Raw genomic sequence first — 15843 nt, 5'->3', positions numbered from 1 at the left:
CCAGTTGTAGCCATTTTACCATTTTTACGCATAGGTTGTTATTTTCGATGCCTGCTCTTTAGAGTTATTATACAGGACATGAAAGGTTCAGCACTTTTTACTTCAAATGTTTCTTCTGCCATGGGCATCGCTGGAGTAATTGGAATTTCCTGCTTGTTTGCATGTCACTAATTGTGTGATTACTTCCTCTGCTCGGGGCTGTCTCTGGAGAGGCTGCTTATTCATTAGGTCTTTTATCCTGTTAAAGACCATTAGAGTGGTTTTATAGGATTTATTCTTCCTGCAACCCTACTGGCGGGTTTTGATTTACTTTATTTTTCCAACCTTACAAATGACCTCTTACAATAATTGTCCCAGAGTCTTCACAGTGGCCAAAGTGAGTGTTGGGCGTTGCAGCTTTGGCTGGGGGGAGCCTGGGGCCGAACCGCTGAGATCATCTACAAGTGAAAAAACCAAAACAAAAAACAAAACAAACCAAACAAACAAAAAAACCAACAACCAAAAAAACCAAACACCAAAACAAGGGTCTCTGAACTGTAATGTTTTTGTTTTGTTTTGTTTTTTTCTCCATGATGGTGTTGATGCTGGTGGTGAATAGATTGGACATGGATGCAGAGCTCCTCAGGGAGCAGCCTGCCCTTGTGATAAGCAGGATTTTTATCATGGCCATACACAGAGGTTAAAGAAGATATTTTTAGTACAAAGGCAATAGAAACTTGTTCCCTTGTGATCACTGCCCTCTCACTTCTTCTTTCTGATAAACAGGAAGGGAGGTTGTTGGCCCAGAATTAACAAAGACTTAGACGAACCTGAGGCATCTACTTTGAAAGTCCATTTGGTGTATTATGCACAGATATTGCTGCTGTTGTCTGTGGGAATCGGAGCCACAGGGACGTGCAAGCTGGGAGTGTCTGCGCCTCTCTGGGTGCCCTGTCAATGTTGTGGTGGAGCCAGATGGGCATTTGGCCTGACCTGCCATGGCTTGTGTTTGTCATGATTATCACTGCTCTTGTTGCTTCCAAGGATGCAGGTACCTGTAACTGCCCGTTGAGCCTGGGAGCTGTGGCAGAAACCGAGGAGGACCTGTAGAATTGTATGGGAGTATTACAGAGGCGTTCCCCTTATCTCTTCCCTGTGTACCCCTCCTAAGGTCTGTCTTTTCTCCTGTGTCTGCTGCAGGAAAATGGGAGTGCCCGTGGCATCAGTGTGATGTGTGTGGTAAGGAAGCAGCTTCCTTCTGCGAGATGTGCCCCAGGTCCTTCTGCAAGCAGCACCGGGAAGGCATGCTCTTCATCTCCAAGCTGGACGGACGTTTAAGCTGCACAGAGCATGATCCCTGCGGGCCTAACCCTCTGGAGCCGGGAGAAATCCGTGAGTATGTGCCTCCCATAGAAGCCCTGGCTAATGGTGAGGACACGCAGCCGCCGGAGCAGCTCCCTGCAGACACAGACCTGAGCGTTCAGCCTCTGGACAGCCCACCTCAGTCTGTGGCCCTCAGAGTGCAGTCACCAGAAAAGCCCCCCGCCACCCTAGCGCTGAGGCTGCCGCCGTCAGACAAGCCCCCCACCACCCTGGCCCTGCGGCTGCAGCCGTCAAACAAGCCCCCCACCACCCTGGCCCTCAAGCTGCCTCCACCAGATAAACCACCCGCCACCCTGGCGCTGAGACTGCCACCGTCAAATAAACCCCCCACTACCTTGTCACTGAGGCTGAAGCCATCCAACAAACCCCCCACCACCCTCTCGCTCCGGCTGCAGCCTTCGGACAAACCTCCCACCACCCTGTCGCTCCGCCTGCAGCCGTCGGACAAGCCCCAGGCTGCCCTGTCCCTGAGGCTGCAGCCAGAGAAGCAACAACCCATCATCGTAGCGCTGAGGCCTCAGCAGCCCGACAAACCTCCCACCAATGCAGTGCTGTGGCCACTGGACGAGTCCTCCGGTGATGCCTCGCAGTCTGACCTGCCAAGCAAATCTCCTCCAGGAACTCCACAGTCGTCAGATGAGTCGCTTGTCACTGCTGCTGCCCTGCAGCTCCAGCTGTCAGATGAGCCTCCTGCTGCCACCGAGGTTCTGGAGTTATCGGACGAGTCTCTCCTTGACACCGGGAGCCAGCACTCCGAGCTGCTGGAGGAGTTCCCAGAGAAATGCCTGCATCCTCAGCTGTCGGACAGACTTCTCAGCGTGGCAGGGACCTTGCAGTCTCAGCTGGTGGATGAGCCTCCTGCGACCGATCAGCCTCTGGACAAAGCTCCTGCCCGGAGTCCACAGCCTCAGTCTGTGGAAAAGGCTCCCAGCTCCGTGGTGCCTCAGGTCCCAGCATCGGAGGTGGCTCCCAGTGCTGGGGTCCTGTGGCCTCTGCCCATTGGAAAAGTCCCCAGCTCCCCGGTCTCACGGATCCTGCCTATGGAGAAGGCTCCTGGATCGGCTGTGCCCTGGCCCCCACCTCCAGAGAAGGCGTCCTTCTCCGGGGCAGTGCGGGTCCCCGCTGTGGAGAAGGCTCCCAGCTCTGGGCCGCCCCGTCCCCTGCCTCTGGAGAAGGCTCCTGGCTCCCGGTCACCACACGTCCTGCCCACGGAGAAGCCTCTCGGCTCGGGAGCCCTCCGGATCCCACTCACTCAGAAAGCGCTGGCCCCTGGGGTGCTGCGACCGCTGCCTCTGGAGAAGGCTGCAGACTCTGTGGCCCTGCGGGTCCTGCCTTTGGAGAAGGCTCTCGGCTCGGGGGTGGCCCGGCCTCAGCTCTTGGAGAGGCCACTCACTCTTACAGCCCCGTGGCCTCAGGCATCGGACAAGCTGGCAGCTGCCGTGGCCCCTCGGCCTCAAGCCTTGGACAAACCTCCGGCTGCGTCAGCACTGAGGCTGTTGCTGTCAGAGAAGGCGCTGCGGCCCGTCGACCAGAACGCTCAGCCGAAGGAGAGAGGAGCCCCGGGCGTGGAGCTGAGTCCCCAGCAGAAAGAGAGGACCATGTTAGCTGGGGAGCAAATCTCTTGGTCTGCTGGGAAGGCGGTGATGCATGTTGGACAGGTACCTTGGCCTACGGAGAAACTACAGACGCATGAGCAAACCCACTGGCCCACCGCAAAAGCGCTGACTCCTGCAGAACAGTCTCCCCGGATAGCAGAGAAACTACCAGAGCCGACCCTTCAGCCCAGCTGGGAAGTGGCCTCAGCCCCCGCAGAGCAAACCCCTTGGACATCAGAGCGATTGCGTGCGTTTGAGCAGACCCCTCGGCCGGCCAGGGAAGCGCCAGTGCCCCCGGAGCAGATGCAGTGGCTTGTCGCAAACATTCAGACAATTGACCAGATTTCTTGGCTGAGTGGAAAAGCAAAGACTCCTCGGGGCCAGGACCCTTTGCCTGAACAAAACACAGTGCTAGCCTGTAACCAGGATTCTGTCTGTCATGAGTTGGCCGACTCAGAGCCAAAGTGAGGTTGGTGAATATGGGAGGCAGGTTTCAGTCTTCTAATGTTTAGGGAGGGGGTCTTTTTTGTTTGTTTGTTTTTCATTCACTCCCCTGAGCCCAGCCCCTGACCCATGCACATCCCATCCATATTCTCTCATGACATGAGCAAGGACATTCACAGTCTGAGTGTGGCCGAGCCAAAGGGAGAGAGCATCTGTGACCTTTTCCTCTTCCTTTTACAAATGGTAAAGCTGAAATAAAGAGTCCACTCTGGGTAAAAAAATCTCCAATTCCATTGGAATAGTCACATTACTGATCCAGCATGTTCGAGCTCCAGGTCTGTAGGCGGGTTCCCCGGTACAGCCAGGGGCCTTGCTCTCGTTACCACGTTTAGAGGGAGCAGATCTGTCAGGCTGCCCGGGACCAGAAGTGTTCCAGGGATCAGGCGGTGAGCAGTCAGTGTGTGCCCTTGCTGGATTCTGTGGAAGAGGGAAGGGGTTTATCTGCCCAGGCCTCTGTCCCTGCAGGGTGTTGCTTTTCGAGGTGGGTCCATACGTTCGCTGGGACGTGCAGCGTGCATGGGTCACCGAAGGACAGGTATTGTCTCCAGCGGAGCTGGGAGAGGAGCTCAGTGCAATTTTCTCCAGCAACAGGCAATATCCATTCAGTCTCCTTTGCGCAAAACTGCAACTGGCCAGGCCTGAGAAACAGGGAATCTGGAGGAGGTCAGGGAAAGGAGAGCTCTTGGAAGAAGCCATCTGGCCGTTTTTTCATCCTTGTGTCTTAATCCTTTAGCACAGCACATGCAGTGTCTGCTGCACTTGAAAATGTTGTGACCTGTAAAGCAGCAATAGCAGAGCAGGGCAGAGTGGGGTTTCCTCGAGGTGCTGAGCACCGCCCCGGCAGGGTGCGGGTGCTCCCTTTCAAATTTCCATCCAGTCTCTTCTTGACTTGTGTCGTCACCATGAGCCAGCAGACTGAGCAGTCCTTTCTCCCCTCAGACACGTTCAGGACATGTTCACACTGCACCTGGTCTTCTCGGCAGCAGGTGCACTGCTGAGCTGCAAACGGAGCCCGTCCCGGTCACCACGCAGCGTGGAGGTGAGGGTGCCGTGGCTGAATCGGGACCCATCTCGATGCCTTCCCCTTAGGTAGCTTCTCGTTAACTCTTCTACAACCAAAGGAGACTTGAATTAACTGGACTGTGTTGGTGTGCGTGTGTGTGTGTGCACACGTGTGTCCTTCCAACTGAATAGTAGTTCTCACACTGGAACACGGTGGGCTCCAGCAGCTGGTTGGCTTTCTTGTTTCCTCTTCTCCCTTTTCCAGTTGAGGAGATGCTGAGTATCTGGTGGGTGTCAGGCTGGCATCCAGACTAGACCTGCTGAAAGCCAGTTTCTCAAGCGTTGAGGCAGAAGTTCACTTGGCTGCAGTATTTGCAGGGCAAGCAGTAGAGTCCCGGGGACCCGCGGAGTGTCTGGCGGCCACTGGCACCCTCGCAGGCAGGCGGAGGACGGGCATCCCACGATGGGGCCGGTGTCCTGCCGAGGACGCGCTGCTGACCAGCGTGCTGTCCCGCTCTCACAACATGTTACCTCTGCGGCTGCCTGAGCTCTGCTGGTCCGGGCGCCGCAGCCTCAGGTCTCTGTGCCCGTCACCAGAGCCTTGCGCAGCCCCGTGTGTCCTTCTCCTTCCGTGCAGGTCCCTGCTGGGAACGGGAGCGTGCGGCTCCAGGCCAACCCTCTCCTGTGATGTGGGAGCACGTCCTTGTTCCCGCCTGGCCTGCAAGCGCCGCTGCTCCCAGAGCAGGCGGTCAGGAGCTTTGCAGTGTTCTATGGAGGGAGGCAGACGCTTGTACTGACACGAATCCTGATCCATTCTCCTTTCCTGACAACGTCCTGCTGTACAGGCTGGGTGTGCTGGGCATGAGGGGACGTTACCAGTGCTATGGTGCATCTCTTCTTTAGTCCGAATCATTTCAGATTCTCTGTAGAATAGCTAGTGACGTCAAAAAGCTTTATAGCTTATGGAAACTTACTGTGTAATGTTTTTTTCCGGGAAGACTGGCAGGTTGGTTCCTGCTTGCTGCTGAAACTGGGAAAATGCAAGCAGCTTGTGTTTCTGCATGACTCCTGCACAAAGGGAATCAGGACAACTCCTCAGAGCCATTGAGAGAGAAGATAATCTAAGGGCATTCATTAATGTTTTTTAAACAAAATTTAAAAAAAAATGGTAATGAGGTTCAGTATATTAAGTATTTATCATGTGTGAGAAGGAAAATAAATCTTGAATTTACATTTATAGGCCTTCCCATGAGCTGGACTTAGTCATGTAGATTGTGTAAGTAGGGTTGCCTCGGTGCCAGCCGCCCAGCCAGCTACAGCTGTAACCAGAGAGGTATCCGCACTGCTCTGTCCACCTCCGCTTCGCGTTGTCACGTGTTAACTTAGCTACTTGTTTCATGAAAAATAAACTGTGAATATTTTTGGTGCAGGCTTTTTTAAATCTGTAAAATGGAGAAGTTCTCAATGGATTCTCATAAGTGCAGGTTTGGAAAAAAAAAAATCATTTCTATAAATCATGTGCTCACATAGCAGGGTGTGAAGCTCACGGCAGCACCTTCCATGCAGCAGGCTCCTACCCTAAAGCTTTTGAACAGTGAACGTGGATTTTAACCGTTGCATGGCATTGCAAACCCACAGCCTTATTCCTTGCGTCTGACCCTACCCCATCTCTCTTCTTGTCTCCCTTCACGCCTTTTCCATGAGGATCCAGGTTTCTGGCTCGCGACTGCCCAGCTGAAAAGTTGACTTCAGTGTAGCTGGGAGGCTGCTTGGTGAGTTGGTGTTTGGAAATGCCATTGAAGGAGGAAGCCCGCGAGCTGCTCATCCCTCCTTGCCCCCATTGGGCCCCTGGGCGATGCTCTGTCAGATCAGGACGGTGTTTCAGATGTTTGTGGGGCTTGCAGGGGAACAGCGGTGCTGGTAGGAGTGGCTGTGCTGGGTCACCTCAGTGGGGCCTGGCCGGGCGTGGAGATGGGTCCTGGCAGCCCTGTCCTGCCCAGCCTGCCCTTGTCAGCAGTGGGAATAAGTAAGCAATATTATTATTACATGCCTGTCTTCATCAGCGGGGAGAAATGGGAAGCAGCTCCAGGCAACACAACCCTCAGAAAGGAAATACGGGCTTTTCAGCACTTGAGGAGACAGTGGCTGTTGGTGGCGGCTGGTGGCACTGCCTTGGACAAGGAGAGGGAGATGTCTGTGCCGACCGAGTTGGGTTCTTCTGCTGCAGTTCCTGCTGCCTTTGGAGTTCTGCCAGTTTGAATCACTGGGGTGTTTTTAATGTAGAGGAAAGCGGCAGGTAACACAAACCTCATCAGATGGTTCCTGCGGGAGAGAGACCGCGCAGCTCTGCTCCTTGCGCCAGTGGGGCTGGCGAGGGGCGCGGGTGGCTTTGCTGCGACCGAGCCCACCGTGCTTTTCTGCCGTGTTGGATCTGATCACTTGGCCACGAACAGTCTCAGGTCAGGTGTAATTGCACGCAAGGTGGGAAGGAGGCAACTCTTGTGTTGATTCACTGTTGTGGAGAGTTGTAGAAGCAGCATCAAGGGTGTGATTTCTGCTCAGAGCTCTGTCCCTTTCCCTGCTGTCCTTGGGAGGCTCACGGGAACTTCCCAGGGTCATGAGCCCCTTCCCACTTGCAGGAATGGCTCCCCCTTCCCAGTTCCGAAAGGGATGAAGGATTTGCTCCCATACAAATGCTTCACAGAGCAGGAGGGGAGCGGGCACTGTCCTGCATGGCTCGTCCCGTCAGCACCACTCGCTGGGCTGGTGCCTGCTGGCGAATCCAGCCAAAGAGTGACCGCTTTAAGGGGTAATCCCGTACTGCGCATCTTCAGATACTTAACTAGCTGATAGTAGCTTGCTTTATTGCTGTTCTTGAGTTAAAACTTTTCCTATTTAAAAAAAAACCCACAAGAACCAGACTCACTTCAATGCACAAAGTGTCCAGGTGGTACCGTGGGAGCATGTGTTATAATTCAGGGTTAAACCCCCCACAGCCACAGGCTTCTCTTTGAAGGTGTGACTTACTGAAATTCAGGAGATGAGAGAGATGTTTGAAGGACAGTAACATACCAAGGTGAGATTATACGGATTTAGGGTGCTAGAAGAGCTTCAGCTCCACAGAAAAAGGAAGAAAAATTTAAAAAAATCAGCCGTAACCCTGATGCACGTCGGCAGCGGTTTGAGCTGAGTGTGCTGCGCCGATCCTGCCCGGGGACTTTGAGAAACCTCAGACCTTCAACACCTTCCGTTTTATTTTTCTAATTTCAGCCTTAACTTCTGATTTTGCTTGGTGTTTGGAATAACCGTAATTGTAACCTGCTTGTAATGTGCTTTGCCCTAAAATTAACTGATGAGGCTTTCAGCCTTTGCCAGCCAGTGAGTGTTAATGCAAAGTGGCAAACCGTGCAGCTACTCTGAGAGTACAGAGGGGGCCGGCGAGGGCTCACGCCGTGTTTGATCCCCTGTGCTTTGTCTGTGCTAATTAATCCCCTGTGACAGTGATGATGCTGGTGGCAGCGTTAGCAGCCAGAGTGCAGCGTGCGGCCGGGCTCCCGGGGCTGGGAGGTGGGATGCTGGAGCGTGGGGACCGCTCTGCCGCTTGCCTGGCTTCATTGGGAGTCCCGCCTGTGCGGTGCCAGCGCCCTCGCTTAGCAGGACGTGGGAAAAAGACAAAATTTCTGCTCCGGATCCTCCAAAAGCGACCTAAGCCAAGTCCAGTGCAGGGGGACAGCGTGTGTGAGCTTGGGCTGGAGAAGTGGCGGTGATGGACAGTCCCTACAGCACTGAATCTACCTCCTAGGGAAATCTGAGAAATGGGTGTTGCTATGTCCTATTTCAAGGTAAAGTTTTAACCAGTTTGCCCTTGGTGAAGCACTTGGGCTATTGTGGTGCTATTGTAACCGTTGGCAGCTTAGCGCAGTAGGGCTGGACTCACAGCCCTCAGCCCGCGGGATGGAGGTTTCTTCGCTGGGTGAGTCCCGTCCCCTGGTAGCTGGGGCTGGGCTTCGGCGTGCGGGGCAGGAACAGGACGAGGCGTGACTCGGTTCCTTCGGTTTATGATGGTTTTGAGACTCAAACCAGCGTGCCAGTGGGCCCCGGGAGCGAGTGGAGCCATGTGAAGCAAGGCAGGCGTCCGCTAACTGCATGTTCTTTGTGTCCTTTTGGTACTGAGCTGGTTTCAGTTTTTGTTTTGTTGGTTTTTTGGTTTTTTGTTTGTTTTTTTTTTTTTCCTGATGTTTCCAACTTGTTGACTTCAAGGAACTGGGTTTTGTGAAATTTTTTTAGACACTGGGAACTTGTGAAAAGGAAAAGCAGCAGCACCTGGAGGCTCAAAGTGGCTGGAGCTGAGGGTGGCCCCGGCCGTGGTGGGTGGGAGGGTGTCAGAGGTGTCGGCAGCGGCTGGCGCGGGCGGGCAGGAGCAGCTCTCCCTGCAGCGGGCAGAAGCCTTTAGGCAGTGGCGTTCCTGGCCCTGCTCAGCTGTGGTGCCATCTCCAGCGCCCCACGAGACACCCAATCTGTCAGATACCACGCCTGGCTTCGAATGTCCCCTGCCACCCCGCGGTGCCACGCACTCTTGGGTGGGATCCTGCTGCCAGCTGGGCCGGGGGTCCTGGGGCGGGTGGCCCTGGCTGCCTGGGGACAGGGAGGGGGTACAGGAGGTATCACTCGTGCTCAAGCAGCAGCACAAATTCTGCTGAAGCCACGAGCAGGTTTGCTTGGAGCGGGGAAGCCTTGGTGTGAGCAGCCCCACACCGTGTGCCCCCGCACCGAGGGGAGCCCCCCGCGGGGTCCCGTCCCACAGGCTCGGCCAGAGGGGAGCGGGCAGGAGTTGGGGTGCTGGGGCTGTCTGGAGCAAGCGCTGCGTAGGGGGCACGTGGGTGCTTGGCCCTGGCCAGGACTCCTCTGTCGGTTCTAAGTGGGAATGCCAGAGCAGGTGAGAGAAACCTACATATTTCCAGCATGTATATTATTTTTAGAAGAGGGAGAGGGGAGAGTCTTGGACCATTGATTACTTTCATTTTGCTCCCCTTAGACTGTTGGCTGTGTATGTGAAACTTATAATGAAAAGAGGGTTGCCCTGCCCAGGTGCTCCCAGAACATGTACTGTAATTCTTTGTATATAGAAGAAAAATTACTGTAAAGTAAAGTTTAACTTTACTCTCGATGTCCTCTTGTGGTTTGTCTCGCCAAGTTGAGGGGGGGGGCCTAACAGCCTCACACAGCTCAGACCACAATGCATTTTATTTACATTGTACACCTCGAGAGAAGATGCTTAAATAAAGCTGCGAAGAATTGGGCAGCATCTCCGAGAGAATAAGTTAACGGCTGTGGCCGGGCCACAGCAGTGACTCGGGGCAGCAGCTCCTGTGAACACCGGGTGGCAGGGAGAGGGTTCCCAGGGGTGACAGCCCACAGCTCCCGGCACTGCACGGAGCCTCTGCCGCCCCATGCGCCGGAGCAGAGCAGTCCGCGGGGCTGCGTGCCGCCAACAGGCCCGTACAGCTAAAACACAGCAGGTAAAAATCCGGAGGAGTCCGGTGCATGCCGGCTGCTCAGCCGGGAGCAGCAGTTCCCTTTTGGCAGGAGGTCTCAGTGGTGGCAGCAGCTGTAGAAATAGGTACTGCTCCGCTGGCCCAGGTCAACACCCTTCTCCTCTGCAAGAGAGCAGGGGCAGGCAGCTGCTGGCAGCCCACAGCTCCGTGCCATGCGGAGCCCAAAAGCTGCAGGTTCCTTGGAAGGGGTTTGGTGTCCCCACAGAGCAGCGGTGGGGCTCACAGCCGTGGCACGGCCCAGCGCTGGAGGCACAGCCGGGCTGAGCGTGCCTGGGCAGGCGCAGAGCTGAGAGCCGGTGCCGCAGCCGGGCGAGGCTCCTGCCTGCCCCAGTGCCAAGGGCCACCCGCAGCCCCCTCAGGGCAGACTGGCCAAGCTGAGCCTGGCCTGAGCGGGCACAGGGACACCGCGATGGGGCCCAGTGTCTGCAGGACAATCCCCAGCACAGACCCACAGCAGCCCCAGGGAGCTGGGGGGCGAGGAAGGGCCCTGCCAGACCCCACAGCGCTCGTCCTCCCCACGGCACATGCGCGCCCTGGCATGGGAAAGGATGGATCCTGCTCCCTCACCTGTCATCACCTGGAAGGCGGTGAAGTGCAGGTAGTCCTCAGCTACCTTCTGGAACAGCTCGTCTGGGGGGAGGGCGGGCAGGGTGGGTGTGAGTAGCCCCAGCACTGGGCAGAGCCCCCCCAGCCCTGCCCGGGCATGATCAGCAGCACGGGGGCTACTCACCCACGCTCTGGCCGGTCTTACTGGAGGTCTCGAAGAGCTCTGCCTTGATCTCTGCAACGAGGGCCGGGGTTGGCACCAGGAGCAGGACACAGCCCCACGGGCTTGGCTCCCCCCAGAGTCACCCCGGGGCACGGCTGGTGACAGCGAGCTGGCGGGGGCCCAGGGCAGGGCTCCGCGCTGTCCCCTCGGCCCAGCTGGCCACGTGCCTGCCTGTGTCAGGACACGCTGTGCCCAAGGAGGTCCCTGGCAGAGCCGGCGCCTCACCGCACAGGGAGCCAGGCTGTGGATCCAGGACCGAGGCGGAGCCCCTCGTGCCCCCCAGGCACACGTGGATGCCGCAGCCCCATATTCCCCAGGCCCCCCCACCTGCTTGGAGCTGCGGGAGCCCGGGGAGGGCCAGCACCGCCCAGCCCCAGCATCCCAGCCCCGCGCAGTGCCCGGCCGTACCATCAGCGTAGTCCTGCACGTCGTGGAAGTCGACCCCGCGCTTCCTCCTGTCCTCCTCCAGCAGGTCGCTCTTGGTGCCACACAGGTAGATCCGGCAGCCCTGGGGCAGGCAGAGGGGCAGGAGGGATGTGCCCACGGGCCCAGCCCCACCACCGGCTGCCGTTCCCCTCCGGTGAGGCTCCGCAGCCGTCTCGTACCCCCAGCCCGGCCGTTACCTCCTCGCAGTTCTGCAGCTCGTTCACCCAGAACCTGGCTCGCTGGAAACTGCTGCTGTCGGTGAGATCTGAGGGAGAAGTGTCAGATCTGTCCCCTCCCTCGTCTGCTGACCCCCCGGCCGCAGCACCCGGCCCCGGCCCCCCGCCCCGAGCCCTCCCGGCCGCCAGCTCCGTCCTCCTCACCGTAGCAGACGACGGCGGCCCGCGCCCCGCGGTAGTAGATGCGGCTCATGGCCTCGTAGCGCTCCGAGCCGGCCGTGTCCTGGGGGCCAGGGGAGCGCTCAGCGGGTGCGCGCTGCCCGGGGGCGGCACAACCCCCGCCCCCGCACTTACCCAGATCCCCAGGGTCACCGTCTGGTCCCCCACCGATATCACCTTGGCCACGAAGGCGGCCCCGATCGTCTGGAAGACAAGGAGGAGGAGCGGTGCGGAGCGACCCGGGGACGTGGCGGGCCCCTGCCCGGGGGTGCGGGGGCATGTGGCCTGGGAACGCGGGGGGAGCGGTCCCGGGGACACCGGGGAACTCGGGGCGGGGCAGGGCACGAGGGGGCCGTCCCGGGGACACGAGCGGGACGCGGGGAGCGCCGTCCCGGGCACGCAGGAGCGCACCCCGCGGGCGGCCCGTCCGGCGGCAGGGCCGGTGCCCGGTGCCCGGCGCGGTCACTCACGTTCTGGTAGGGCCCGGGCCGGAAGCGGCGGTGCGCGCAGCGCTCCACCAGGCTGCTCTTGCCCACGCCCTCCTGCCCCAGCAGCACCACCTTGGCGTCCACCCGCCGCCCGCTCATCCTCATCCGCCGCGGGGCGGGGCCGCAACCGGGCGGGGCGGGGCCAGGGGCGGAAGTGCGCGGGGGCGAGGCGGAAGTGCGCGGCGGGGCGGAGGCGGCGGGCAGAGGCCGCATGGCGGCCGCCCAGCAGGAGCGGGCCGGAGCGGGCGCGGCGGCGCGGCCCTGAGCGGCGGCGGCCCATGGGGAAGTACTGCGCCAGCCTGGGCGTCCTCAAGGGGCCCTGGGACCAGGTGTTCGCCGCCTTCTGGCAGCGCTACCCCAACCCCTACAGGTGCGCCGGGGCCTCCCCCACCGGGACCCTCCCCGGGATCTCCCGCCGCCCTCCGTCCCCTTCCCGGGTCTCACCCTGCGCCCTCTCCCCCAGCAGGCCCCGCGAGATTGTGCCCTTCCCCCCCTCCGCCGCCCATTTCCCGGGACCCCCACGGGGCCGGGCCCTCTGCTCGCCCCCTCCAGAGCCTTCTGCGGTGGGTGCCCCGCACCGGCCGTTCCCAGGGGGCAACCGGTTCCCCTCTCCCGCAAATCCACAGCTTTCTTCCCCCTGCCCCCACGCAGAGCCTGACGGTTCCCAGCCCCGGGAGGGGGCATTAGCTGGGAGCAGGATCTGATGTTTTCTTCCCCCACCCCATTCTAGCAAACATGTCCTGACCGAAGACATCGTGCACCGGGAGGTGACGGCGGACCACAAGCTGCTCTCCCGGCGGCTCCTGACCAAGACCAACCGTATGCCTCGCTGGGCAGAGCACTTCTTCCCAGCCAACGTCGCCCACTCCGTCTACATCGTGGAGGACTCTATTGTGGACCCCAAGAACCGAACCATGACCACGTTCACCTGGAACATCAACCATGCACGTCTCATGGTAGGTGCCTGTGTGCGGGCGCACGGCTGGGGGCCGCAGGCTGCGGGCAGTGCCCACAGCCGGGCTGTGCCTTGTGCAGAGGGTGGAGGAGCGCTGCGTGTACCAGGTGAACCCGGAGAACAGCAACTGGACCGAGGTCAAGCGGGAAGCCTGGGTTTCTTCTAGCCTGTTTGGCGTCTCACGGGCTGTCCAGGTGAGCATTGCCAGCTGCCCGAGCAGTGCTGTGTACCCTCTCTTGGGAGGGGCCTTAAAGCTGCTGCTCCCCCCTGCTCTACCCCTTCCCTGTGCTGTTTTTTCCACCTTTTCCCTTCATTCCTCCTGTCCTTGTGAGGTCTAGGAGCACCCAGAACCATCACTACTGGTGGGCATGAGCCTACCATGTGTTTGGGACTGGTCAAGCAGAGACAAAGGCTTGGGGGCTGTGTGTGATCAGGGGGTTGGGCTTGCACCTTCACTGATTCTTCCCTTGCAGGAGTTTGGTCTGGCCAGGTTCAAAAGCAACGTGACCAAGAGCACCAAGGGATTTGAATACGTGTTAGCAAGAATGCAAGGTGAGCACCTGAGGGCAGGCTGGGGCTGACGGGAACGGGTCTCCTGGATTTACAGGTCACACTGGGAACACTCCAGTCCACAGGCAGGTCGTGGCTTGAACTAATTGCACTGTGAAATCCTCATCCCTTGCTTTTGCTCAGGCATCTGGGCACAGCCAGCTTGTCCTGAGCGGAGCAGCCAGGCAGCACTTACAGGACTGGAAAACAGGCAGAAGGGGAACATAACATGGCAGCAGTCACATGCCTGCAGTTCCCCTTCCTGTTGTGCCCTGGCATAGGCATGTCAGGAGCGCCAGGCTCAGCTTCCCCCTGCATGGGGAAATCACCCCCATCCCGAGGGGTTGGGGCTGGTCCAGTTTGCGTCAGCCAAGACTCCTGTGCCGGGGCAGGGCGGGGACCTGCTGGGGCTGGGTTAACAGCTTCCATGTTACAGGAGAAGCTCCATCCAAAACACTGGTGGAGACAGCCAAGGAAGCGACCGAGAAAGCCAAGGAAACAGCTCTGGCTGCTACCGAGAAAGCCAAGGACTTGGCAAGCAAGGCGGCCACCAAGAAGCAGCAGTACGTGTGAGGGGCTGGGCACTGGCTGCACCAGAACAGATAGGAGCCTCCTTCGGTTTTATATTTTTAAAGAAACTGTACAAGTCTGACAATCAGCTGCTGTTCGACCCTTTCTGAGATGTAATTATCATTAAATAATCTACTCCCAACTCTGATTTGGCTGGGGCTGGCCTGGAGCAGAGCCCAGTGCTGCCCTCCACTGCCAGGGGTTTGGGCTTGCAGGCAAGACACAGGCAGGGGTTTCACCAAGTGCCTTTACTAGAATAGTGTTTGGTATGTACAACAGAGCAGCGCGGGGGCATGAAGGCGGGTTGCTTAATGCACTTGTTTCCCCTTCCTGGCTCGCTGGGGCAGCAGGGCCTTCCTGGAGCCATGTCTGCTGGGGCTGGTGCTGCCCCACGCCCGTGCCGGGCAGCCCCTGGCCCCCAGCCTGCCCCAGGGGAGGTGGGAGGGTGTCCCCACGACAGCCGGCCCCTCTTCCAGCGGGTGCCATGGTGTCGTGCCAGCCCAGCGTGCCCAGCGCTGTGGCCGGCGCCGCTCAGCAGTCCAGCTGCAGGGGACCAAGCTGGGTGCTTGCCCCTGCCCCAGGCAGCCGTGACAAGGCCAGCAGAGGAGGCTGCATTCTGGGCGGCAGTGGGCGGGGAGGAGGCAGACAGTGCAGGGCAGGCCGCGCATGCTGTCAGGATGTGGGGCTGCGGGGGCTGGAGTAGCTGTGGTCCCTCCCAGTTCCAAAGCCAGGCAGCAGGTCCCCACTGAACACCACGCTGTCAGCCTCTATCTCGACATCCTCTGGGCAGCAGGGGAGGCCGGGTCAGGCCCTGGCAGCTTCACCTTCCCTGCCCACCCACTTGCACCCCACTCACCTTCCTCAGAGGGCTCCGAGAGCTGTGACGAATCCAGGCTATCAGCCCGTGCCCGTTCCCCACTGGCAGGTGAGAGCAGCCACTCCAGCCGCCGACGCAAGCTCCGCTGCTGATTACGCAGCCGGTCCTTGGCTTTCCGGGCCCTCAGCTCCTGCTCCTCCAGCCTCTGTGGGGATCCAGGGGGCCGTAAGCAGGGTCTCCAGCTGGACAGCCCTGTTGCCCCTCAGGGCACTCCAGCTGGGGCCAGGGCCACCCGCCTCACCTGGATGTGAAGCCGTGCTCGGTGCAAAAGGCTCAGCGTGGTGGGACGGGCCGGCCCCGCCGGCACCTGCTGCTTCAGCCGCTCCAGGCAGCACCGGAGCTGGGCTCTCCTGTGGCCGAGGGGGAGAGGGACGACACAGCGATCAGCCCTGGGGGACCACGGGCACGGCCATCCCCTGTCCCGCCGCTCCCCAGTACCTGTGCTTCTCCAGCGCGTTGTGCACCGACCTGCGGGGAGAGCCCCCGGGGATCAGAACCGGCGCTACCGGCTGCTGCCATCCCACTCCTCCCTAGCCCCGCCGCTCACCTGACGCTGCCCACGGCCCGGCGGGACCGCGCGGGGCAGAGCGAGGCGTAGCCGTGCTCGGCCTCGGCCAGGCCCGGCGGGTACCGGGGAGCGGCCGCCCCGCGGTCCCGCCGCTCCAGGAACTCGGCCGCCTGCAGCAGCACCTGGATGCTGGTGGCCGCCGGCTCCATGGCTGCGGGCGGCGGGCCGAGCTGCGCGCCCATTGGCTGCCGGGCGCCCCGCGGCGCTGACGTCAGCGCGGCGGGGAAA

At 59.5% G+C, this 15843-nt stretch overlaps 4 protein-coding genes across 6 annotated transcripts in view; 2 read left to right on the top strand and 2 right to left on the bottom strand.

Moving 5' to 3' along the window:
- NSD1 (nuclear receptor binding SET domain protein 1) overlaps positions 1 to 9630 on the top strand; it is a 62693-nt gene extending 53063 nt beyond the window's left edge. For all 3 annotated transcript variants that reach the window (XM_065644172.1, XM_065644170.1, XM_065644169.1), the window contains exon 23: positions 1180 to 9630. In XM_065644172.1, the coding sequence (XP_065500244.1) occupies positions 1180 to 3425 (2246 nt within the window). In that variant the 3' untranslated portion in view covers positions 3426 to 9630. The remainder of the gene's footprint in view (positions 1 to 1179) is intronic.
- Positions 9631 to 9689: 59 nt separating this feature from the next.
- RAB24 (RAB24, member RAS oncogene family) lies at positions 9690 to 12233 on the bottom strand. Its single transcript, XM_065644173.1, has 8 exons — positions 12079 to 12233; positions 11744 to 11812; positions 11594 to 11672; positions 11411 to 11478; positions 11196 to 11295; positions 10749 to 10799; positions 10586 to 10648; positions 9690 to 10120 (listed from the first exon to the last, which is right to left on the bottom strand). Exons 1-8 carry the CDS (start codon positions 12199 to 12201, stop codon positions 10056 to 10058), a joined length of 618 nt encoding a protein of 205 aa, XP_065500245.1. The 5' UTR covers positions 12202 to 12233; the 3' UTR covers positions 9690 to 10055.
- Positions 12234 to 12283: 50 nt separating this feature from the next.
- On the top strand, positions 12284 to 14318 carry PRELID1 (PRELI domain containing 1). Its single transcript, XM_065644202.1, has 5 exons — positions 12284 to 12466; positions 12827 to 13052; positions 13132 to 13245; positions 13525 to 13603; positions 14037 to 14318. Exons 1-5 carry the CDS (start codon positions 12375 to 12377, stop codon positions 14171 to 14173), a joined length of 648 nt encoding a protein of 215 aa, XP_065500274.1. The 5' UTR covers positions 12284 to 12374; the 3' UTR covers positions 14174 to 14318.
- A 524-nt stretch (positions 14319 to 14842) lies between these two features.
- Positions 14843 to 15797, bottom strand: MXD3 (MAX dimerization protein 3). Its single transcript, XM_065644337.1, has 5 exons — positions 15595 to 15797; positions 15486 to 15515; positions 15289 to 15397; positions 15027 to 15192; positions 14843 to 14952 (listed from the first exon to the last, which is right to left on the bottom strand). Exons 1-5 carry the CDS (start codon positions 15795 to 15797, stop codon positions 14843 to 14845), a joined length of 618 nt encoding a protein of 205 aa, XP_065500409.1.
- Between the last annotated feature and the right edge of the window lie 46 nt (positions 15798 to 15843).

The sequence above is a fragment of the Caloenas nicobarica genome, chromosome 13 (genome assembly GCF_036013445.1).
Source record: "Caloenas nicobarica isolate bCalNic1 chromosome 13, bCalNic1.hap1, whole genome shotgun sequence".
Lineage (NCBI taxonomy): Eukaryota > Metazoa > Chordata > Aves > Columbiformes > Columbidae > Caloenas > Caloenas nicobarica.
Note: the sequence above shows the minus strand (reverse complement) of the source record. Positions and strands in the feature narration are given on the sequence as shown.